The sequence below is a fragment of the Oryzias latipes genome, chromosome 16 (genome assembly GCF_053564925.1).
Source record: "Oryzias latipes strain Hd-rR chromosome 16, Olatipes_Hd-rR_3.1".
In the NCBI taxonomy this organism is placed as follows: domain Eukaryota; kingdom Metazoa; phylum Chordata; class Actinopteri; order Beloniformes; family Adrianichthyidae; genus Oryzias; species Oryzias latipes.
In genome coordinates, this window is record NC_136252.1 from 17804595 (window position 1) to 17830794 (window position 26200).

The 26200-nt window shown below is 39.8% G+C and overlaps 1 protein-coding gene and 1 non-coding gene across 6 annotated transcripts; both read right to left on the reverse strand.

Annotated features, from left to right (window-relative positions):
• Positions 1-1758: 1758 nt before the first annotated feature.
• On the reverse strand, positions 1759-26175 carry spaca6 (sperm acrosome associated 6). Of its 5 annotated transcripts, XM_078933134.1 has the most exons (11): positions 25775-26175; positions 17515-17560; positions 6488-6681; positions 6318-6404; positions 6081-6152; positions 5819-5842; positions 5637-5714; positions 5112-5215; positions 4039-4195; positions 2990-3170; positions 1759-2874 (listed from the first exon to the last, which is right to left on the reverse strand). In XM_078933134.1, the coding sequence occupies exons 3-11, from the start codon at positions 6507-6509 to the stop codon at positions 2808-2810; spliced, it is 792 nt and encodes a 263-aa protein (XP_078789260.1). In that variant the 5' UTR covers positions 6510-6681; positions 17515-17560; positions 25775-26175; the 3' UTR covers positions 1759-2807. The 5 variants fall into 5 exon arrangements, 4 of the variants coding, with proteins under 4 accessions (XP_078789260.1, XP_078789259.1, XP_004077844.1 ...); XR_013648242.1 differs by lacking the exons at positions 17515-17560; positions 25775-26175 and having other exon boundaries at positions 1759-2532; positions 2699-2874; positions 6488-6746; XM_078933133.1 differs by lacking the exons at positions 17515-17560; positions 25775-26175 and having other exon boundaries at positions 2990-3104; positions 6488-6750.
• Positions 8384-8470, reverse strand: mir125a (microRNA mir-125a). The gene has a single exon (NR_107181.1). It is a non-coding gene; the product is annotated as a microRNA mir-125a (primary transcript).
• Positions 26176-26200: the final 25 nt, after the last annotated feature.

Genomic DNA, 26200 nt, shown 5'->3' on the forward strand with positions numbered 1-26200 from the left:
TGTGCTGGCCTGCAGTAATGAGAACGGGAAGTTCAACTAAAGTATGTATCTACTACTCTGTGGCAGAGAGCTTGTTTTCTGCACAGCCTTTTGCAGGTCACTCACTCACTACAACTCCTTCTGCATGTAAGTCTAAAGCTTGAAGCAAGCTTAAACTTTTCTACTTGTGTCCTAACCCTCACTACTTTCTATCTGACTAATCATTTGATGGTCAAAGAGGCCTCCAGTCATGATGCATGTGATTTAGAAAAGGAGAAATAATGTTGTAACATTTTATGCAATGTGGGCCATCCCAGAGTTTCAAGAAATGTGCATGATTTAACTTTCCATTTTCTTTATTGTGGCAGCTTTAAATTATGGAATGTGGTGGTTATTGTTCTTGGAGCACATAAGCATTTATTTTTGAAAAATTGCTAAGTGTTGATGACAACCTGTTAGTTTTGGAAACCCTTTCTGCAAATGCAGTGTATGAATTTTGGCGTACGCAGGACCAACCTGGATTTTATTATTAAAATCAGGGGGCTATGAAAGGGTTTAAAGCTCTGCATAGCGTTCCTTCATCATTTTCTGTTCACTGGCAGTCAGCCAAGCACTAGTGTGTTATTTTTGAATGTAAACACTTCACTTGGAGCCTCACTATGAAGGATTTTTGTCTAACATTAAACTCTTAAAAAAAAAGGTTAATATGACCTGCAATCAAATAATTTGCTTTAGTCTAAACTTCAGCTGCAACACTTATGAAACCTTAATTTCTGTTAGCTTTGTTGAGAATATTCTAGTGATGAGAAATCTGTGGTCTGACAGAATTTCTGGTTAGTGTAAACATGCAACAAATAACCTAAACAGACTGAGATTCCCTTTTCTTTTTTAAGGAAAAATTCTCAATTAAATCTATAATAAATCATTTCTTCCTTTAAAATATAGCAAAACTAACATCCTTTTGTTTCATGCTGACCTGTGTGTAAAATCTTTTGCATAATGCTTAACAACTTATGGTCCCTTCCTGACTGCCAAAGCAACAAACTCTGACATCATACAGATTTGGGCGAGGTATTTATCTTTGCCATAAACATCTGCAGACTAACATCTTTGGTAAAAGTCTGTTTTGCAATCAAAGTAGCTCCCTGCCATGTCATCATACCCAACTTTGTATATGGTAATGTTATGTTTAGTAACCACTCCTTTCTAGGCAACAATATGTGAGAAAAATGCTTCTATTACAAAAAACTGATGATTTCTGGAGACTTCAATTATCTAAATGTTGCTGCCTCCTAGTGGTCACAAAAGGACTTCAATGATTGAACTGACTGCCCCACCAGAAAATACATTTTTTGTACATATTTTTGTATTGCTTCTTGCTCAAATATAAAGGATACTTTATTTCAAATAAGGCAGTAATTGATTTTAATGTCCACAATATCTAATCTAGTGAGTAACAGTGCAATTCCTGCCACATTGAGTCACTTTTATCTCTTTTTTTTCCCATTTCTGCATGGTTTTGCCTCCCTTAAGTGACTGATATGGACTATCAGGTCTTTCCATGATGACAGCTCCAAACTGCCACCTTAACATTTAATATATGATCCACCCTGCCTGCACAAAGGGGTTTGGGTTAGCTTTTAAACATTGCTTCATCTCTACCAGATAAGACTTTGTAGAATCACCCATTAAGTTCCCCAGATGTTATTTCTGACATGTTAAATCTATTCCAGTTAAGCAAAAAATGTCTGTTAAAAACCACTGAGAATCACAGAAAAGAACAATGACACCTTGCATTTTTATGGTCTTAAACTTTAGACGTTAACAGTAAATCTCAGACAGGCGGTGCATTTTTTTTCTTCCTTATCGTTGTGGTAAATATCACTTTGTGTAGCATGTGAGGTTAAGACAAAATCTTAAAAATAAAACAACTAAAACAAAGAAAAATTCAAACACCTTTTGACAAAAATGAACAGACTATATGGAATAAGCTCAGACATATTCACTACGACATTCCAGTTGCTTCTTATCTATTATTAGTTATTTATTTCTTAACATAGATTTCGTTTTTATTAGTTGACAATTTATAATAAAAGCCCAATGCCAATAGACATACTATTAAAACAAAACAAAAAAATTTAAATAATGCTTAGAAAATAAAATGAACACGTTAGTTATTGAAAATTCTGGGAAATGTTTCTGTAAGAAGAAAAATTGATTGGTTTTAAGTCTAGAACTCAGATGCTTTACATTTATCATCTCATTTAATATGATAATAATTTTAACAGCAAAGGTTAAAAAAATATATTTTTTAGTGTGTTTGTAAAGTGTGTTTGTGAATGAATGAATTGAATTCGCAGTGCAATTTAACATAAAAAGTACAAACTTCACATGAGATTATATTGAGTTGGACATTAAAGTTGGGTGGGCAGCACGGTGGCGCAGTGGGTAGTGCTTTAGCCTTACAGTGAAAAAGGCCTTGGTTGAAATTCTGACCTGTCCAGGTTGTACCCCGCCTTTGTCCAACAGTAGCCGGGAGAGCTTCTGGCAGCCCTGTGACCCCGAAAGGGATTTAGCAGGTTAAGAAAATGAATGGATGGTATTAAAGTTGAATATCAAAATAAATGGTAAAACTTTTTTGCTTAAATATGTGCTTATAGGTGTAATGTAGACAAGCTACAAGAATATGGACAAATCACAGCAGTCTTGATGCATTTACTGGTGTGTATGCTGTCCTCCAGTGGTGAAAGGGAGTTATTCGCCGGTTTTCTGTAAAAACTCTGGCCCAGTGCTGGATGGGATCCCTTTAATGCACTGGACTGCATGCATCACAACACCTCCTCTTCGTTTGAGATCGGAATCTCTTTTTCTGGCACGGACAACCAAAAAAAAGCCCTGAAAACAGTCAAAGAAAAATTCTGAAACATAAAGAAGGCCTATCATGTATTCATGGGGCAGCTGTGCTATGCTGCTAATGTCTTAAACGGTGCAAATAATAGCTGTGTTTTACCCCAGAGACAGGAACAGTAGCAGCAATGAACAGGTTAAACAGGCGGTGAGAAGAAATGAGAGACGGGGGAGGAAGGAGTCTGGAGAACCTTCAGGCGCAGGGCCTAACTGCCCTCCTGGGAGCAGAGACAGGTCAAATATCTCCTGCAGCTCTGTGTGGCCCACCACAGCCTGGGGGGTCACTGACAGTCAAAACAACATGAGGAGGGAAAAAAAGAGGTTTGAATGTAATGATGAAAGTATTTGATCTATTCTATATTCTAATCAAATTCCAATTTTCCATAGCAATAAATTTGTTAATTTGACTATATCTTGATTGTATTTAAAGATTTCCATTTGCAATTTTAAGGTATGACACTTTGGATGCAACAAGAATATGACACTTTTTTATGGAAAATACAACAAGCTTTGGGAAAATCTGAACCTGTACTCATACTTACTGATGCTAATCAAAAAACTGACCTAAAGCGTTGCAGCAGGCCCTTCTTCTCTGCTAATTGTCTGAATATACCATATAAACCAATATTAAAAAGACATTTTTCACTCTCGGTTTAGTGGGAATGTTCAAAATAAAAATTTTAAGTCGTGATTTTCTATCACCAATCAACAGAGAAACTAGTTTATCAAAGGTATGAGTTTGTCATTAATTTCTGTAAATAAAATTGAATTCATCAGACATAGCTGTGTAAGTGTTTTTGATTAAAATGTTATGTTTTGGTTTGCTCCTGTATTTTATTAGCCAGGAAGTGTATTCATTTTGTTGAACTCTATAATTAATTGTGACTGCTGTCATTGTTTAGAAAAAAACATAAAAAAATGTATTGTTTTTACTTTCATTGAATTATAAAATAACAACAATCTCAATGTTTCAGATAAACTGTTGATATTTGGATGAGTTTTCTATTGTTTTTATCGACGTTCTAATTTTATCCACCAGACCACATTTTTATCAGCCTGACAACATTTTTGACCTGTGGCTCAAAATAACCTGCAGTGAACATTAAGGCTCTTAGTTTTACTGTATATTCCTCTGTGTGCATATCAGGTTACCTTTGATGTAGAAGTACAGTCTAACGATGGAGAAGCGGCCGCTGTAGATCTCACACTGGTAAGTGCCCTGATGCTGGAAGCTGGTTGAGGGGATGGAGTAGAGCCTGTCCACTCCTGTGGTCACCTCTTTAAACTCCTCCAGCTGCTGGGTTTTAACCTGATGGAACAATTACCGACTGTTTTTGCATACTGTAAACTGGAATTTATGTGACTACGTTTTAGAATAATTAAAACAACAACAAAAATTTGGAACTGTGTGTTTCATTGAATCTCTTGCTCTTGGGACTGAGAAGACCTGGACAACCACTTAGATAATAATTTGAAAATGTATAAATCATAATAAACAGAAATCATCTGAAATGTGGAAAAGGCTTCTTAAGCAGCAGTGAGGCCCCGTTTTCTAAATCCTTTCCTGCCAATTCATTCACCTGATCCAGTATGCAATGGTTACAAAGAAAAGCATGGTTTGGAAGTAGGCTGGAATTTGGCAACCATAGACACAAAGTATTATTACCCAGATTCTACTTTGTTTTGCATTAAAGATCCACTATGATTTGGGAAAAGATATTTTTGGTGTTTTTAACAGGTTCTTAGGGCGTTTTTCTCATGATGGATGACATATACAAAGAAAATTAAGATCAAAATTGCATTTCTGAGTGTTTCTTTATTCAAATTGTAATGAATCAGGAGAAGACAAAAAAATGCCTTTGGAAAAAGCTTGTCGGTGTGACGTTGAAGTTGCTATGGCAAAGCTTCGCTCCATTGTGATGCATGCACTTGCAGACAAATACTGTAGATCCATGTACGTCTCCTCAAAACTCCTCAAAACTTTACAGATGGACAGCTCCGATATTGCTTGCCATTTTTGTTAGTGATGTTAGGTTGAGGTAAGGTTGAGAGCATGTAACCAGATGGATGAGGGGAAGTGTGGTCTCTTTTCACTGGTCTCTCATCTTTAAAACTCTTTTTATGGCCACTCTGTGTAACATTGGGGTCCTTTTATACAGATCTTGACATTAAGCCAGTCAAAGAGTGTTGGAAAATTATAAATCAAAAAATCCTCTCCTGCTTACCTCCTCTGCAAAACTCCAGATCACCTCAATATCGGCTGGCAGGTCAAACGGCACATCGCACCACAGCCGGCTCCTGCTGTTCTCTGTTACTTCAATTTCTTCCACTGAAATATACATATAGCCACCCACATATAGACAGAGACAGAGCTAGAACAGTTAACATTCACTTGGGTGGTGGGGACCTCTCACAGTCTGAACTCTCCTTAATAATTATACTTGAGCCTAGTCTCTGAGGAGTGGAGTAAAAGTGATGATATGCTAAACATTAGCTGCGCTTTTCAGGGGTGATACAAATACCACTGTGAGTGGGAGTGAGCTGCAACCTCACATATAGAAGCCAAGGACTTAAAGAACACCTCAAGGGGCTCCACGCAGGAGATCCAATATGAGGAAATAAAACCTTTCCACTGTTTTTTTTTAATCCTGACTTCTGCTAAGAACATTTCAGGGATCAAATCCAGAGCACCAGGAGAGTATAGTAACACAAGGCCATGTCGAGTCATGTTTTCTTCCTCTGAAACCCACCTGGACAGTCGAGAGGGAACTCACAGGAGTCATAGGAGCAGGTCATGCAGTTGTACACGGCACCTGCACTCTGATAACCTGATGAAAGCATCAAACAGATGTGACAACCCTAATTAGGAACCATTTTTCAAAATATTCTAAGAGAGTATTTTGTGGCAAAAAAGCTGAATGAAAACACTAACCGCACGGAGGGAAACACCCAGAGGCTGTGAAAAAGAAAGAAACACTTCATTTTCCTCAGATGACTCGATTTAGTGCCAAACCAAAAGTAAGAGTCAGTTCAACCTGACCTCTTCCTTTATTCTTCACACAATCTGAAAGGCTGTAATAAGGTGCCTCGCTTATTACACAGAGAGGAGACAGATCAGAGGGATCGGTAATGGACCAATATAGGCCTTACTTTAGATGAAAAGATGAAGGAAAGGAGAAGAGACTGTGTCTCACCTCTAGGCAGTTTGGAGGCAGCTGCGATGAAATTGTCTGCTGCTGTCTGAAACCTTTGCTCGTACACTTTCTCTGATAGAAGGGAAAGGAGGAGGAAGAAAGAAATATTTGGCTCAATGTATCCTGGTAAAATGTAAGCTTTGGGGCATCATTTCTAAAATCTTTCTGTTTTTAACCTTGAAGCTGTAGGCTTGTAATAATGCTAAAAGAAGCAAAAAGAAAGCTGTTTTTAGTTACCACTGTTCAGTTTCTGATCAAACTCTTGCACCATGGGCATAATCTCCGCAAGTAGAATCTCTTTCAGCTTCTTGTCGAAGCCTTCACCTGGGAGATGGACACATGTGACCACTTTGTGGATCTTGTATTACTCAAAATGAATAGGTTAAAGACCTTTTTTTCCCCCTTACCTACTCTGGCAGCCTCTATCATCTTCTCATTGTTATTAAAAATGCGCTCCACTTTCCTGAAACACTCATCAATGTTCTTAGCGCTGGACTGAATTAAAACGTGACCCCAGCACAGGCGAAGAAAGTCCTGCACATCCACAAAGCACTGGAAGCAGCTCTGACAGGGCCAGAACAGCAGAGCCACACAAAAAAACCTGAAAACAAATGAGTCCATTTTTCAAACTGGTCAGACAGTGAATTTCATTTAAAAATGTGTTGCTATTCAATATCTGGTTTCTAAGAAACGACAAGTGTGAAAATTCCAACTGTTTCTGTTGCTACATGATGGCTCTGGATTAAAATTTTCTAAAGGATAAGAAGCATTATTTAAGTATTCTGCGTTCTCAGCCTGCCTCGGTACAAATGGAGAGGCTTCCTTCTACACCTCCTTCCATTCTATTGTCTCGAGTCCCCATTTCCTGCCGCCTCAATGCAGCAGTTTTGCTGCAGAGCTCAGAGAAGGAGCGAGCCAAGGAGGGAGGTGGCGGTAGCAGGGAGAAGAGGGGCAGATGAAGAGGGAGTCAAACGCTTATATATTTATTTGCAAGAGTGGATACAGCGAGAGGAGAGCTGGTACGAAAGCTCAAGAGAAATTTACAGCAATAAATAAATGGCAGGTGGTGTGGGGACGGCACGCAGACTCAGAGGCAAACAGATAAATAAAGGGAAAAAAGGGACTATACAGTGAACCGCATACATAGAGGTACAGAGAAAGCGCCCGCTGTTGATGATAAAGTTTATGCCATATCTTTCTAACAAAGCAGACCTCGATGTAGGACAGAAACTGAGACAAAGAAAGAGGAAACGGCGTAAGGAAAAAGAGCCAGAGAGAGGACACACACAAGTGACAGACAGGGGGAGGCAATGGAAGAGCACAACTACAAATCAACTCGACTGCCTCATCACATCCTGTATCCTCCACTTGTCTCCCATCCTCATCCTTCCAAGTCTGCCACGCACACCCCACCCCTACCACCCTCCCCCTGGTCCCTCGCTCCTGGTGCATCTCCATGGCAACCAGACAGGGTGCCTAATACATGAACTTAATATATTTCCAGTGGCAGGGTGAGCGGGGTACTAATGCATTCATCTGTCTCCACACAGACAGGCCAATCAATATCAGGCACAAGAGTGTGCTCCAGGACTGCCAAAGTCTGATAGCTAGTCAGATGGTGGGTTGCAGAAAATCCCAAGCAAGCATGTGTGTGTAAGCTGGTGTGTGAGGAGGACATATGTGTGTGTGTGTGTCTATGGTTTTTTTCTTTACAACAGGCTGAGTTTGATGACAAGGACACATTGATAAATCTCCCAGCGTGCACAGAATTTTTATTTCAGTCAAATCTTTATGAAATCAACACATTTTTTAATGAAAGCAGAAAACAGAAAAGATGAGGTTTTCAGGATGTGAAGGAAAGACATCTAAGATGTTGACCAAAGTATTTTTATTTCATCATACACACATATGACACACTAATTTTGCACCTAGTTTTTTTTCAAAGTAGATAAGTGCATTAAAAAAAGATGATTTAAGAAGTCCAAGTGTGCAAATGGGTGGATGGTTTTTAGTGAAGATAAATAGTACGGGGTCACAACCCTTGGCTGCCTTCCTATTGGCCCCCATTAGAGGCTATAACACAAAGCCAGCCAAAAGGGTCGGCCCCCTGATAGAGGGTAGTGCAGGAGAACCGGTCATCATCTTCTGGCCTTAATAAATCTCAAAATACCGGATACTTACGTTCCACGGTGAGTAATCGGCCTTTTAGAGAAACAACACACAAGTGACTCATTTGAAAGAATGATGCTTTATTGTGGTAAATATTCCAACAGAACTCTCCTTTGTTTTGAAAAATGTTGACACTGAATGCAGCCCTGTTCCCGAGGACCTCACCTGTGACCTGCTTTGACTTCACAGGTTAAGGGTCTCAGGGACAGAGGGGCATACGGGAGAAGTTACAAACACGGAGAAGGTTAACAGCAAACGGACATACTGGACTCCAAAACCCAGCATCAAGATGAAACGTATCAACAGAGAGACCTGCAGAGCTGCAGCACCGAGACAAAGACATGACCTTATCTGACATTTGGATTCTGCAGCACCAATCAGTCTCTCGGCTTGCCGCAGAACTGGTCGACTTCATTAAAGCTTTTTATGCGGCCCAAATATGACACTTTGTTAATGAAGAAATCACAGAAAAAGAACATGTTTTTCACCAAGGACATAAACAGCAGGAACAATACGGAGAAGGATATCGAATGTAAAGGAAGTCATCTAGATGGAAAAAGGGCCTTTTCAGCTCTTTGTGTCAAACATGTTTAATGTCTTTTTATTCATTCAGCTAAATAAATAAAAAATATCTTATCCATCTGAAAACTGAAGGAAAGAAAAAAGATTTTAAAAAAAAACTAATTTATGTACAGCTTAACAAACAGCTGTCTCACCCTCCCACATTATATACTGGGAAAACTCAGTATGATTATCTTTACCTCTGCAGCAATGTATTATATATTTCTTGTAAATATATTGAATGGCATTTTTTTATTATCAGGAATTATGACAACTAGTACCTCAAAAGGCATTGCAGCCCAAATACATTAAAGAAAAATGCAATTTCATTCATCAAGTGAGAAACACTTAATAACACATTAATGCACTTTTTTTGGTACTATATCCTTAACAGAGATTGTCATCCTACTCACCATTTCATATGAATCAAGTCATCTGAAAAAGAAGATGAAAAATAAGAAGACGCGTCCGCCTGTAAAACAACAAAAGAAATCTTATTCAGCGCCAACTTAATTTTACTCAGACAAGTTCATTATTTAAAAAGAAAAATGCAGATTAAAGGGTGATGCCATCCACTGGTAGACAGACAGAACGACAAGTAAGGACCGTAGATGACTGCACGTCCATGTCATGTTGGGAGCAAAGTGAAACGAAGTCTGCACTGTTATGCCGTCTTTGAGCTTTGCTGTCAGCTTTATAGCCTAAATGAAGATAAAAGTGTAGTTCTGAAATGAGCTAACTGCGTTTATGTAAATGTGGTTTTTCTTAGACATAGTTTGTAAAGTGCAGGCCTGGGATTTTTCAAACGCAGTTCTATGATCTTCCCTGTTTTCTTTGTTATTGCTGTGAGATGTGGCAGCTGGAGCACACCGCAGGCAACAGCAGACATTTGTCATAACTGCAATGAATAATGGATTTGTCTGCAGACAGATTGAACATTTTCCTCTAAATACTGTCACTCGTGTCATCAATATAAGAAAAACTCCCACAGCTAGGGAGAGATCAAAGTTTGCTACATGGACTGTATCCTAACCCCGCATCATTTACAGCTGCGAATCTATACATCTGAATTCTAATGAGAATTGTAAGTTTAAAGAAGCTTCAAATCAAACATGACTTGAGCGACATGCAACCTGGTTACACTTTGAAGTGCATGCAAACCCTGGGTAGAACAGCACATCAAAGCTGCAAACATGTCCACTTATAATAGTGGAAACAAGCATGCGCACAACGATTGTTAGCTATTCTATTTGGTTGTCATTCACAAAGAAAAAAGTTTATGATAAAAATGAGTCTCACGGGGGTAAAATATTATCCTACCTTGTGATTGAAAAAGGAAAAAAATAACAGACAATCTCCTTCCAGTCAGCCTCATCTTCTCCTTTCTCTGCAAGTCTTAGGGATTTTGTGCCTCCTCTCCCAGCTCCCTCTCCCTCTGATGGTCTCTGCCGGGACCAGACAGGGAGCCCAGCGGCAGGTAGGTTACAGACAATAGTATTGATTCCATTATTCTGCTCTCTACCTACCTGACAGCTCGATGCAGAGCTTCACCTTTTGTCTCTGCAGGGCTGCTGTCTCACACGCGAGAGCTGAGAATGAGGGGGAAAATACAGAAGAGAGGGGAAAAAAGCTTGCTCAGTTGTTCGTTCACATGCCGTGTGTACGCCGAACCGGCTGGTGCACATGCTGTACTACACTTTGGAGATGAGACACACATGCAAACACGTACGCACGCACACATATTCGCCCTACATGCTGCATTAGTGGTCCCCGGCTCTCTCTTTTCGCTTTCGTTGCACCATGAAGTCTTCTCCGCTGTTCTTCATCATCCGTATTTTTCAATCTCTGGCCATCATTTTGTGTGTGCCCCCCCCCCTTATCCTCACTTTTTTCCCAAGCCTATCGTCTACACACACACACAAAAACACACACACATATACACACACACATGGGTCTGGGAGCTAGGCTTGTGAAAGTGTGTGATGGAAAGAGGGTGCAACGAGTGCATGCACATGTGTGTGTTTGTATGTCTGCGACTATGAAAGAAGGGAACTGTGTGGGGGGTGGGAGGGGGGGAACAGAGAGGCTATGGCAGTAAAGACAGAGGGGGGGGGGGGAAGGGTCAGAATCTCTAATAGGATGAGAATAGCAAAAATATGAAGCCCGAGAGTCTTGTGAACCTGAGTGCCTGACATTACCGCCTCCTCCTGTGCATACAGCAATCATGGCATCATCAAACTGATTACAGGATTTATGGCGTGCCTTCAACACAACTGTAAATTGCAGCTGGAGTGACATCAAACGCACTAAATAAAACCATCATACAGAGCTCTGCCAGCTATAAAATGTCTCTTGATTATGCAGGCTGACACCAGAGGTGCAGAGTGTGCAGTCAGCCATTCGCCGCGACCGACTCATTGACACTGATGTAAAACCTACATGCACTCTTTGTGCTTAATGAAACAAAGAAGCCGCAGCCGCTTTCTAAGATTTCTATTATTATTGTTATTTTGTTTTCCTCTTGTTAATCACTGTTTCGTGTCTAAGGGCAGTTTAATTCTAATATTTGCGCTCCCCTCTTTGCGGCCACAGATCCACCGCTGTGTTTGTTGGATAACAGAATCATACAGCCCCTGGGGAAATTGAGAATTGAAAGTAAATCTAATTTAGAGCCGCTGATTAGCTGTCTGTTCGGTGAGACGGCGCATAAACACTACACTTGATGTGTAAGCATCACTAATGACCCTAAAGTGTTCTGACCCTTTTGTATGGCTGAGCACATCAACAGTATCTTACACCTTATGGACCAAATTAGAGTAAACTGACAAAGAGTTGGAGGTGAACAAAAGGAAGACTTATCAAGAAATGAACTTAAATATGCAAATATATACAAAAGTTCATAGATTTAGATTGGAAAAGTCTTACGGTAGAAATGTTTCAGACAAGCTTATTTTCCCCTTTAAGGAATAAGATTCAAAACAGAGACACATGACCGCCATCCAACCTTTAAAATGCAAGCTAGAATGAAAATGTTAGACGGTGCACTCACACATGTGCACTGCACGTCCATAATTCCTCTTGAATAGTATCAGCAGGCACATAGTGAGTGTGTCCTACGCTTTGATCCTCCCTGAATAGCTGTCTTATTAACAGCTTAGATGCACAGCAGCACTTTCAACAACCTCCTCCTCCATCACTGCAATAATACTGTAAAGCCATGACACTGAAATTTGCATAGAGACAACATGCTGAATGTGTTTGCAGGATCTGCTGGGAGACGTGCATAGAGCATTCTGCCCTATTCAGTATTTGCTTGTGCAGCAAATATACTATTTGATCTAGCAAATAATGTCACAAAGACAAACTCCTGTATATTTATGCATTAAGTTGGGAAGAGCTTATGGCGTGCAGGTTTCTGCCTCGTCTCTGTCCTCTTGCTGTTCGGGTGTGTTTAAGAATCTCTCTCAGAGGCAGAAGCCATCTGGGCGCCATTTTAAAGCAAAAACCAAGTAAAAACTGGCGGCCGTCGACTGGGTCCGAGCCTGAATGACAAATGAAAAGTGTCACGGACAGGTGTGCGCGTGTGAGCTTGTGAGTATGTGGCAGATGCTGTACTTTGCAGTGCCGCTTGCGAAACAAAGCACCAGGAGCGCTCCACAGGGATGACATCATCAGTCTGGGATGGTGTCTGCCTCGTCTGTCTCAAGATCGTCAGGCTCTAGGTTGCTGATATGTCCCGTGGGACTCAGCATGTCCGTGGCAATGCTGCTGCTCGCCACAACTGCTTATTGCTGAATGTTGTCATAAATATTTGTTGAAATGGGTGATGCTGGCATTCATACTCTTACAAATTTAGAGCGGCGCATGGAAAGGCAATATTTGATCACAATCTGTTCACCCATATGTATAATCAGCATGATTTGCCTAGCTGGAAAAATAAGCAAATCCACAAATATTCACTGATGGGAAACAATTTTAGACTCAACTAAGTCCCAAAAGTTCCAGTATGAGCTATAGAATTACCTCATCTACTGTATACTTGGAGTGGTTTAATGTTCGGCAGCATGTTGGTGAAGAGTTCTGTATAGTGGATAATGAAGAGCACTGACTGACAGAGCAGATTCAGCACTATTCTGATATATTCCCCCCCCTTTGTTTCACCCTTCCCTCTCAGGGAGGAGAGCCGGTTATACGCACTGCAGATGGCTGCTGTTTTGAACCACCAGCCTGACATGCTGGGAGGGAGGGGGGCAGGTAAGTGAGAGACGGGGTGGTGGAAGGATAATGAAAGGAAAATACTTTGATAATGTGAAAGTGATAATGCCAAAGTACCAGTGTGGCAAACAGATTTGCTTTGCTGGGGCCCTGATGACATGTCATGTTTTATTGAGAATGTGTTGAACATTCTATAAATAAAGCAGTAAAATAACTTAAAAGAAAACAAGTTTTCCTGACAACTGTTAAATGTACGGGCTTTTATTTGTTATTTACTTAAACAAGCACGGAATTTTGTGATGTGTCATACCCTCAATGATTTGTAGCATTTCTTTTTTTTCTTTTTAAAATATCTTTTTTTTCTTTTGGTTTTGGCTCACTTGATTTTTGAAAAAACTTGTGCTTTGCAAGATTTCGGGATTATGTCTAACATGCTAGCACTTTGTAAAATATTTTTTAAGGTTTTTTGTCTGATTATTTTTTAATTTGGGATATTTCACATTAATGTTATTTTTGATTCTTAAAATCCAACATTTTCTGAATCATCTGAGAGTTTTTTTTGTTGTTGTTTGGAGTAATGCATTTTTTTAGATACTTTTTTCTTTGCTTAATTCTACACAGTAATATCCGTATTTTTCTTGTGTGCATTGTCTTGAAAAACTACGGTGTGCATTATAGCCACTCTCATATCCACTAAATCTTTTTGCACTCAAACTACAAAGTCAGATAAAAATAGAAGACGGGCATCTTCTCTTGTTGATGCATTACTGATTACCGTACAGCCAAAAGCAAACATGTCCAGCTGCTGCACATACTGCCCACAAAGTCTCACACTAGCTGAAGGGTAGGAATCTTTTTGAGGACTGTGCCTTATTAGACCTTGAGAGGATAAAAGACATTGCAGCTCAGAGGTCCTGTTGTGAAACACCAGGAGATGTTCTGCCAGAGTAACAAAACATACTTACCTCTCCGCTGGTGGTACGCTAGTCGTGGCAAGAAGTGACTCCGCAGGGAAAGCTAGAAGGTTGTACAGTTATCTCCGTGCTATTTATTATGCGAAACCATACAACCAACTACCTCACACCGCAGAGCACAGATTGTAGAGCAGCTCTCCACACAAGATCTTCAGCAGCAGGACGCAGGAGTGTGTGCATACACTCTGCACCTGTCTGCCTCCAGACGATCATCTAGCACCTTTAAGCCCTTTCATATTTCCTTTAAAAAAAAACATTTATCTGAACTTAATCTAACATAACTTTTCATACAGATTATTTAAAATATATGTATATATTTTGTTTAAAACAATCTGTGGGTATTTTTTCTGCTGGGCTATGATTTTGACAAATCATTTAACGCATGGCATCTGTGCCATTTTTTTTTTTTTTTTAACATTTTTTTAATTAAACAAAGGAAAGTAAAAACATCCTTAAACACCTCGATTTCTGTTAAATGGTGTCTGAACAGACAACCTTGACTTCTCTGGATAACCGTTTGACGTTCTCCAAGTGCTGCAGTAATGGGACAGGAGGGGCAGTGTCCAATGGCTGCAGTGGGTGACTAACAAAAAAGGAGCAACACAGCCTGGACTGTGTGAATACACAACCTTTAGTGGATATGTGTAGATTGGTACCAAGGGGGGCAAATATCTAGCAGCTTACATAATCAAACAGGAGGCAGGAAATGATAAAAATCCTTTTCCTGACATTTAAGACTGTCACGCAGGTGCGAGTATTACTGAGGCTCCCCTTCCTACATTCATTCTCTGGACTTCCACATATTTCTTGGGAGCTGTTGCCCTCTGCTGGTGACTGTGCAAACACCTCTGTGTCACCAGATTTGACAGCAGAGAAACAGTGACAGCTAAAAAAAAAACATTGCTTCAGGGTCTGACAGTCCTGGTAACAGTTATGTATGACATCTTATTCCAAAGTATGCCCACTGTGAAATGAGCTCATATTTCTTCTTTTATAATGACATTTTTTCTTTTATAAAATGATCAACTGTATACAGTTTTTGCATCAACACCACACTGACTTCATTCAGCTCGGATTCCACTTAATGGCTGACATGTTTTTGTAGTTAAAACACCATCTGCCATCTGTCAGTATCACTGCTGTCAGCTGTGACGTTTATACCTGGTTAACTTTCGCTTCACAGTCAAAATTGAATTTTTTTCCCCAGTTTCGAGACAAAAAAGAAAAGAGACTTATAAAGTCAACCCTTGTGGAAACTCTCAGCAGAATCTGGTTTGTTGGATACAAGAAGATTATCAACACTGCTACATTCTAGAAATGGCAGGTCAGGGGGGGTGTTAAGTTTCTCCTCTAAGAACTCGTTCAGACATAACTGGGGCAAAATGATATGCCACATGATGCCAATGAAAGGATTCCAGCCCGCCCCTATGACAACAAAATATTAATATCATGCAATCATGACAAAAGTTAGATTTGAAAATATTTAAAAGACTTCACACTGCTGATAAAGAAGAGCAGTAAACAGGAGCGAGTGCATGAAATCATTTCTGGGCATGTGGAAATTAGAGATTCCATTTTCCAACAAAGAAGAACCGCAAGCATTACTAAGACGAGGGGAAAAAAAAACTCCAAAAGAAAGTCTTCAGAATCAGCAGAGCAGCATTTGATAACCTTGCAAATCGTCAGATGAATTAGTGCCCTATTTCCTCACCTTTACTTTATCCACATCTTTCTGCTACTCCCTTTCAATCCACCCCCTCTCGCTTCATGGGCCCCCCATTTCCCGCCTCTTTACCCTTTTGACCACCTTCTGCTTTTATGCCCACCGCCCTCTCTGTGCCGACCAGCCGGCTTTTCTTTCTTTACAGCCACAAGCTTCTTTAATTTACACCCTCTCTGCAATATTTTCACAGTGAGTTCATGCAGAAATGCAGAGCGAGTGTGCCAATGTCAGCTATCTCTCAGTTTTCATCTCACCCTTTCCTGAAGCAAGCTTGTCTAAGCTGTGAAAAACTGGGCCAGAAAAAAGTCCTTCTGAAACAGGGTGGTGTCACTTCAACCTATTGAAGTTATTGAAGTTAAAGATTTACCTCTCCCCCTCCCATAAAAACAAAAAAAAACCCTACAGACTTGACTTTTGTTCCAGCAGCTGATGAAATGAAGATGATGCAACTCAAGGAAAATGGAAAATACATGTCTTCTCTGGTCTTATTTTCATATGCGTTCCGTTTTAAATATCACAATGTGGCCTGTGCTACTTCTTCACATTTGAATAATACATACAACATCTCTGACCGAGGGTTACATCAATGTTGCAATGTTTTTTAATGTTACTGAGTGCAGCCACAATCTGCTAAAATATGAATGCGATTCTTCTTCCAGGTAAAAGCAGTTCTCGGTCCCACACTAATCTGCCGCCAACCTCATGTACCAAGATGGCAAAATGAATGTTGCCATGGGAACCTTTTGCCTGACAACCCCAACAGCCTGGCAACTAGCCAAACTGTTGCTATGGCACAGCTGTCAATTTGCGTATGATGGAATTGATTTATGTGTGGTCCTTTGTAATGTCACGCTTTTAAGGATGCTAATAAAGCACAAGCTGAATAAATGCATGTGATTTATATTACAGAGATTTTTATAAGGGTGAGTACGTAACGATGATAGTGTTTTTTTGTGGTAACTTAGACTACAACATGAAGGAAGTGAATCCAGATTTGGGAAGTGGGAGCTAAAACTATTTAGATCCATCCATCCATTTTCTTAACCTGCTGTATCCCTTTCGGGATCACAAAGTTGACAAAGTCTGTCCCAGCTACTGCTGGGCGAAGGCGGGGTACAATCTGGACAGGTCACTAATTAGATAAGTTATGAATTAATTTTTTGTTGTAACTTTGTTACAACATCCAGCAAAATCCTGCAATTTTTGTTAGTTCAAGAACAAACTATATAATATTTAAGTTTCTTCATTAAAAAACCAAAACTTATTCTGCAAATCGCAAAAAAGATTCAAGCAACATACTTATAATGATTTGCATTTTGGGGTTTTTGGTTATTAAAAAGGTTTAAATGTACTTTCCACTGTTGCCAAACTTGTCCTTTTATCTGAATGCATTGCAGTTATAGATATAAAGATGTAAGCTAAATAAAGCAGACAGTGTGAAGACACCAAACAGTTGGACACATTTTTTGTCAATTTCTGCTGCTTTTTTGCACAGAGGAGCCGAGACAAAACAATGGATGCAGAACTGGACAATTAATACGAATGGTCATTTGTATCTTAGGCTACAAATTAGGATGTTTTATTGTTTCATAATTTTACAGGATCAAAAAGTTAAAGAAAGTTGGACAAGTTGAATACTTCTCAAAGAATTGATAGATGATAGATAGATGGATAAGTTAATGGATGGGTTGATAAGGAGGTAAGAGACATGTAATCCTAATTATGAATTCGTGTCAGAGGCCTTTTTAAAGCTAAAATGATGCAGAGACAAACAGGATAGATCAAATGTTACCTTTATAGGTGTTCCACGTGTCCTTCAGATATGAACCAGAGCCCCTCTGAAAAACATAAAAAAAACATTTGTCAAATTTTTTTTTTTTAGAAATGATATGCAATGCTATCAGCTTTTTTTTTGTTTGTTTGTTACTTAATAGCTTTTAACTACTGGATGCCTATTGATGCTAATATGCATACATGTTTTAGCACGAATATACAAGGAAAATACGTTCTAATAAGTTCTGTACCAAAATAAAAACATTAATAAATAATACAATAACTAACACTGAAGTCAGTGTTTGGTATTGCATCATTATTAATATTATTGAAGAGCCTAATTTATGGATCAGTTTTCAGACCTGTATGTAAAGTTTTTCTATCAAAAAAGTTTAAATTTTAGTCTTTTGAGGCTGCAAGAAATTTATTTCTTCATAATAAAAAGTCTTCAGAGAAATCTCCAGATTATTACATTGGAAGGTTTGAAAACCTTGCTATCAAAGGTATTTCGGGGTGCAGATGCCTTCTGCAGTGCAGACAAAGCAATGCGCCAGCTTGGAGTGCTAAGCCTCCTGCTCCAGCTTGATAAATATAACTTCAAAAGAAACAGCCAAACAGCTTTAGCTGGCCGAATGCACAATGAGCATAATAACTCTCCACCTCCTTGGAGCTTGAGCCTAGTTCATTTATCCTTGCACAACGCTGCAGTGCCTGCATGTGCACATGTGTCTTTGTTTTCCTGCAAGCCGCTTGGAGGCTCCCCACCTTCTGCTTTACAAAGCGGATGTATAGAAAAACCTTTTGGACCTCATTTTTACAGAGGAAATACAGACCCCCCGATCCTCTCCTCCTTTCTGTTTGCCCCTCACATGTAATGCCTGATTTACCACAGAACCCCTTAAAGGGGTCAAAGGGCAGACAAAACAGTCTGGTGTCATGGCAACCTGTGTGCCACCAACCAGAATGTCAGGAGGGGAGGCGGGGTGTTCAAACGGGTTGTCAGTTTGACCCCTGAGAACACTGCTTTGTGCCTAAACGAATGTGCGGGTGACACACAAACGCTCACACGTCATGCACCTGCACTGGGAAAACGGACTACGAGCTCCGCAGTTGAAAGTGTGAGGCCGTACATGGGGATGTGTTTTAGGGGCTCACACACGTGCACGCGTAAGGCGCCCTTGCATACAAGCTTCTTTGTGACCGCTCAGTGCGGTGGCAGCACATGGGCGATGGGGGGAGGGATGCTAAGGAATAAATAGGAGGCAAATGCATTCAGATCAATACTGAGCTGAGACGGGGCAAAAGGGGTTGGAGAGGAGAGAGTGGAAGGTGCTGAGTGGTCAGGGAGGGGCCACGGGAAACTGATTAATCATTCCTGTGTGCTTATTGATTTTCTGTTAAAGACAGTGAGTCAGATGCTGAATTATGTGCTTCTGTTTGTGGGTTTATTTGGGACATAGATAGAATTAGCTCTGTTCCGTGGAAGTTTTGAGCAGGTTCAGCGTTGCTCAGAGCAGCTTTTGCATTCCTGGAGTGTGGTTACAACCTTTAAGCCATTAGTTCACAGCACCGGCTTAGTAACTGTGAAGGATTTAATTATTCATGCTTTGCAAAAAGACCTAATACGCCGCTCCATTTTAAGCAGGAATGGGGAAGTGAAGGAGGCGAACAGGAAATCCCCCCATGAGGAGTTAATGAGGAGCTGACGAGTGAGCAGACACAACATAAAGGGAAGGAGGGAGGCTACTGGGGGGGTGCAAGGGGGGGGAGAGCTGCCCTGACATCTGACCCCCTGGCTGTGACCTTGTTGACCCCCTTAAGGGTTACAGACTGGACACACTTGAGCACAGACCCATGTGAGCCCCTTTTTAAGTGAAAATAGCTTGCATATTGAAAAGCCCCTCCTCTAAATATCACCTCGTCAGTACCTCAAGCCAAGCCAAAAACTGCTTTTAATTAGGTAGGAGTGAAATCATTAGTCTACCACTCTAAAAGCATGAAACTAACGTCCGATTATTTAAGAACAATGTGTTCTTCTCCCCAGCTTCTTGCAGGCTGGCTGGCTGGGCTTAGTCAATGAAAACCCTATTCAGAGTAACCTTGAACTTGAACAATGAGTCTGGTGTTTGTGGAGGGGCCACTTCCTGACCTCTCCTTCCCCCCTGAAAGCAACCAACCGTAGCGTCTCCTTTCATCTTACAAATGTGACCCTGATGACCCACACTGACCTGTCAGCAACGGCAGGTTTTCCCTCTGTTCTGGACCCTGCCATCCCCGACTTGCATATTTCATACACAGATCCAAAATTATAACACTTTGTTCTTTTCCACCATGTCTCATCGCGCCTTCATGTTTATCTTCCCCCTCTTCCTCCACAGATTACTCAGTCCCTGCGTGCTCTACTCTCTCCTACTCCTCTGTCTGGCACCAGAGGGGTGTTAGTGCGTGATGTGGGCATCAATGACACTTCCAACACTCTTGCAGGCTGTGTGCATCACTGCAATGTGATAATGGAGAGCCTTGTGAATTTCCCCAGTCTTTTACCAAAGCAAAAATAGTAGCACTTTTAGCCAGTGTCAGCAAATAAATATGTTGTTAGGTTAAATTTATGAATGGTGATTTTTTTGTGTGATAACTAAAGAACTGAGTGAAAACTGCCTGCGGACTTGGAAAGTTAAAGCACATTCAATTACATCACTCTGACTGCTGTAGCTAAAAATGTATCGAGGTCTGCTTTTAAACTACTAGTAAACTGGACGGATCTGTCATCAGTCTACGTAGTTTATGGAAAGCAATCATATTTCTGGATTTCCCGAAGCAGTCACTTATTATACATCATTGCTTCAAACATGTTGAAAATTGAAATAACAGGAATGGGCTCCTTGAAAGATGAATTATTGCCAGAAAAAAATAATTGAATAACTGTGTTTAGTCGGTTTAGTCAAAAAGAATGAAAAGTAAAAGGGATGGTTTTGGAGTTACAGTAAATTATACCAGCATTTTTAAGCACATGAAATTTCCACTTCTATCAATTTTACCATAGAGTAACTTAACCCTTTAGCTACTCAAAAAAAAAGAAACACCAAAAAAATGTTTTTCAGCTGCATATGCATACGTAATGCAATGTACTCTTCATTTCTACCACAAAAGTTGTGGTACAAAACTATCAAATTACTTTGGGCAAAAGTACCAAATTTATTAACATACTTTGACTTTGCCTAAATTTTAAAAGATGTGAAATATAGTGATGGATGATCACAAATCTTTTATTATCAACAACTTTGGAACTATAAATCAGGAGTATTTTTTTTTCCTGCGACTGCCCTTAAAAGTCATCATACTACACTTGTTGGATGATCTGCAAGTGCAACTTCTAACTATGTCCTAGAGCTGTTTATAAATGATTATTCTAGTAGTTTCTTTTTCTTTTTCCTTTTTTATTGTGATTTGAATGCAAAACATTAGGGTTTTTTTTAAAAAAAGAAGTATTTTTAAGTCTGCAGCAACAAAGACTTTCCAGTGTGATGTTAAAGTCATGTCAAATCACAACACACAATGGTCATCGTGATTGACAGCATGAATTTCTTAAGTTATTCAACTACACTCAAGTAAATACTGTATACAAATCAACATTCAGACAAACTTTGCATTGCATAAACAATTAAGACCCAAGACCGGGGAAGCACAATAAATATGATCAAACTCAGGTACAGTTTCACTAGGTCTTGTTTTTTACCCAGCCCCCCACTCCCAAGGCTCTAAAGAGGTCCATGAGAGACATCAAAAGAGCTGGAGAAGAGAAAGAAAACGGTCAGGATCAAAAGTAGATAAAGATGTGCGTCGAGAATTAATGGAGGAGGAACGTGGCTAGAGGAGATGAGAGTGGTGCAGCAAGAAAGTGAAGACAGGCGAGAAGGGATTGATATAGTGGAGCTAAGAGGCAACACTGTGACCTACTAATGCAGAACTGAGGAATTCTCACTGCTGACTCCAAACACATTCCTACAGCCTGCAAATATTAACCCCCACCTTACCGCCTCTGCCTGCGTCTGAACACACAAGGCAGCCACCTGGCCCCTCCAGGAGGAAACTTCTCATTGATATCGCACAATGAGACAAAGGTTTCAGTCAAAGGGAGGAACGATAGAAGCATTTTTGCTGTTTAAAAAAAATGGTGTAGTGTTTGATGGCTCTTTGCAATAAAAGGACCAGGTGGTAAATGATGTCTTCTGTCATTCAACAGGTTAGTAACAAATATAAATATTTAGTTCATGAAGTGTGGAGTTTTTTGGAGTATAAATTGGATATCTGAAAGATCCAGTTCTGAGATGGAGACATCTGATTGTGGACATTTATCTTATTTGCAGCAAACTGTGCCAAATTAGCTTTTTTTTCAGCTTTCTAACTCACTTTTTTAATTTAGTAAACCAAAAGTGGGTCCAAAGAGACTTTGTCGTGAATCTGGGCCTTCCACTGATGTGATTTTTTTTTAAATCGTTTTTTTTTTAACCCGATGATTTAGTTCACAATCAACCAAGCACACTGGATTGTGATAATTAAAGAAGAATATGCCAACACAGAGAACAAATCTGGCTGAGTTAGCAACTTTTTGAAAACCCAGTGAGAGAATTTGCTGACCCCTAATTCATATAAAACCCTTTAATCTGTGGCTGATTACTGCAATTTCAGTGTTATACTGGCTGAAATGTGAAAAATAGGAAAACAATACTGTTTGTGATGAAAAAGGAATTAAAAAAAGTATTAAAGGTATAGAAAATAATCCACATAAACAACAACAATATTACCACAATGCAAACTTTCTTTTTAATCAAGCTCACCAACATATCTGTTAAATTGGAAATGTATCAATGGTGAGTTTTGGAATGCAAACCATAAAATTTCAAAGTGGCTAAAGCTATCTCATAAAGCAAAAACTGAGGTATATAGTAATATAACTATTTAACTCTAGAAAACAATATCGCAACATGCAATCCTTGCAGCCAGAGCAAAACGCACCAGTCACAGATTTAAACTAGTGCAGGACTTCATGTCCTGTGCCAAAGAAAGAAACATTATCTGCTCTGTGCTAATAATGTAAAAAAAAGCCCTGTGGGTATCCAGATGGAGCTCTCACAGCTCAAGCCCCATTTCAGCCCCCTTGTCTTACAGAAGGCAGACAAACACTGATGCAACTGGAACACTAACTCCGGGGGGAATAGCTCTCACTCAGTCGTGAGAGAGCGGGAGTGTATCCACAGCAGTCACATGGTGCAGTGCTTTCTCTCTGCACAGGACCTTGCAGCCTGTTGTGCATGGCACTTTTCTCATCTCTTTTACATCAGAGCTACATAATTGATAGCAAAGGCAGAGTTCTGTTTTATAAAGGGAAACACATGAACGGCTTCCTGCCGTCTACTGCTGAATGTGCTGGGATCAGTCACTTGCAGTTGTAAAGTTAATGGGTTTTCTGCAATTAAAACTATGCCGGGAGATCAACTATTTCTATCAAAGCAATTTGTACTGTTACAGCAAAGCCTGTAAGGATGCAATGAGTGCTTCAGCTGCTAAAGTTTTGAAAACCATCAAACATGTCTTTTCTTCTAATTATAGCAGGAGTCATTCTAACTCTTTTCAATTTAGGAGAAAAACTTTGTTTCCTTTTATCTTACCTAAATATGAAAACAGCCCCAAGGGGTTTTAAATAAACAACAGCATATAAGGTGTGTATTTAACTAAAAAAAAAACTGCTGGTCACATATTTCTTTCAGTTTGATGATGAACTTGGTTTAACATAGCTCAAAGCTGTATGCCTGGTCTGAAATAAGGCAGGGGTACAGGCATTGAGTGACACTGTATACCCCATGCAAAGACCAGAGTATAAAGTGGTTTACCTCTTCTTCCATAGTATATACTTGATGAAACAAATGTCACAATAAGACTTTATGGGAACTTAGGTAATTTAAATTCCAAAAACCATTGTTTTGGATTTAAGAAAAGGAAAACCCAAAGATTGAAGGGAAATTGCACAAACATGTAAAAATATTAAAGCTTACATTGCAAAATTATTTGAAAAATTAAACTTTTACAAAAAGTTAAAAAGTGATTAGTTTCAGTACAGATTTCTAAAATGTTTCACTTGTCAGAACACACAGATTGAAAGTTTTCTAACTTGAGTTTGGATAAAGCACAAACAGTCATCAATTGACGCACTTTGTGTTTATATTTCCAAAAAGCACTGCACCATTCTGTTGAAGAACTCTCCTTTGTACCTTCATTATTTACCATTGGCCTTTTGAATATTGCAGAGAAAATCTTCTGCATTGTTTTTTATAGCCTGTCTGCGTCTTATTTTTTTGTAAGACTTTTTAAAGAATAGATAAGACCAAAGCTATTATAGTCGCTTATTCAGATCTGTAAATGGATTTAAATTAAGACAAATTAAATAACAGAAGAGTTTGTGCTTAGAGTGTTAACAAATAAGTTATTTTATAAGAAAATCTGTCTCACCTGCTGGGTTAAATAGCTTTATTCAAAAACAAAATGAGACCAATAGAGACAGTTGTGTTTTTTAATCTATTTATTTTAGTTAAATTTATATTAATTATTTACTTTTTTAATTATTGGTAAAAATCAAGGATACATTGAATTCCTTTAGCTGCAATGCTTCAATTCAGTTTTATTTATATAGCCCAATATTACAGAAGTTGTCTCAACGGGCTTCACTAATTGTACAAAACATAAAATCATCTATAAAATACAACAGTTGATTGCTAAACTAAACTAAACTAAACAGACAAAGCTAAAATGGGCATCCCTGCCCCTAGACCCACCTTCTCGGTAAGGAAAAACTCCTAAAAAAAACAGATTCCAGGAAAAAAAAAGAAGAAACCATGTTGTATATTGTTTGTCAAAATATCTTTAAAATATTCCTGATTAATCTAACGTGTCATGTTGACTTTTTAGAATTTCAAGGGCCATGCATTCAAATGCAGAAAATAACTGAAATGAGAGTCAGAAGATGTTGTACTAACTGTATTCATATAATTAAAAGCTCAAGGCTTTACAATATTCAAAAACTGCCTTCAATCTTGAAAGCATTCATCATGTTCCTTTTGTATTTATTTTGGAATTTTCCTTTTAAAGTTACATACAAAAGAGCATAACTATATAATCTAACTTACTATTATTCCTTACATTGATACGTTAACACAGTTTAAGGCTAAAATATTTCACGTACATGGCTATGTCCACTAAAAATCTGATAATCTCTAAACAAAATGTTTGTCTTCTGTTGTTTTCGGCATCTCTCGTGCCAATTTTTGCTCGACCTCATGAGAAGCAGCCACTAAGATCGGCCGTTTGGGAGTGTGGTTTGACGGCTAACCCCTGCGTTTCTATTTATGCTCAAATGTACCATAATCCCCACAGTCGCCCTGTGATCCACCAGCCAGGGAAACTCCATGCCTGCCCTGTGCCAAAAGGCGCACTGTGACAGAGAGTCAACAGCAGTGGGTTAGCAGCCTAGGTACTGGAGCTAAGAACTTGTATCAGGTCACCATAGAGATGGATGGGCTTGTTAAGAACACAGGAAAGGAAGAGGAGATTTCACAGATCCTCAACATGCGAGGGACGGCGTGTCGATATTAAACAATGGAGGCAAGGCTGTGAATAAGCAGAGAGGTAAGTATGTGTGACTAAAAGTAGAAAACAAGGACTTTAACAAAATGAAGATAAATGCGGTCTGGCTGTTGGCGGAGTAACGGGGATGTATACTGAGACTACAAATAAACTGTGAGGGGAAGTAGAGGGTGGGACGTGCCGATTTCAGAGTAGGGAGGATGACGGCCGAATAATTCAAATACTTCATGTCTTTCTTGTTTCGTGTTCGCTGAAACTGAAAACTAAAACGGCAGGTCAAAATCAGAACACAGATAAGGCTTGAAATATTAACCTTTAAAGGATTTGAGTCAACAATAGCTTAGAACTGAGTGTCCCAACCTCTCTCTTCCTTCCTCTTCATCCTCCCAACTGGGCCCCAAAACCAGCCTTGAGCTGGATCTGAACTTATTTTCTTTTGAAGGTCTGTCAAGCGAATTCGACAGATAAATGAAGGCATGGGTGGATTATAGGAGAAGCTTGAAGACACTGGAGTACGTCCAGTGGTGGTGGGGAGGGAACATGATTTTACAAATCAACAGAACCCAGAAAACATGACAAACCCTGCAGAACACAACTGATCCTTTATAAAAACACACTTAAAGTACTTGAGTTTGTTCTACCTTTATCCGAGCTGACTCTTCCTCCCTGTCTCCTCATCCTCAGTCCCGAGTTTGAGCCGTGCATCTCTGTCACTCCAGCCTCGACAGATTTTACGCACTGCTGCCTCACCTCCCCTCTTCCTCAAATCCCGGGACTTTGAAGGAAAACAGACAAAGGAAGTCGGTTCCGTGAGGAGAAGAGCAGGAGGTGAAGGCAGAGAATGAAGTGAGGGCCGGCAAAGTGAGTCCAGATCCGCTGTCGCTGCTGGGACAGCGTGTGCCTGAGCTGTGCAGAACCGGTTTCGCCGAGCGCGTCACGCAGAAGAGAGGCAGTCAAAGGTCTTCATTGGCGCAGAGAGGCTGAGAGGGCATCACTCACCGTGCGTGTGTGAGCTTCAGTGCATGCGGGATAGCTGTGAAGGAGAGGAGAGAGGGAGGGACGGATTG

Bases quoted from the DNA above. Each gene is read 5' to 3' on its own strand.
- spaca6 (XM_004077796.5), bottom strand. From the start codon at position 6,701: ATGGACTCATTTGTTTTCAGGTTTTTTTGTGTGGCTCTGCTGTTCTGG. The intron at 6,405-6,487 runs GTAAGGGGGAAA...TCCATCTCCCAG, and splicing joins GATAGAGGCTGCCAGAGTAG to GTGAAGGCTTCGACAAGAAG. The intron at 5,843-6,080 runs GTGAGACACAGT...TCTTTTTCACAG, and splicing joins TGCCTCCAAACTGCCTAGAG to CCTCTGGGTGTTTCCCTCCG.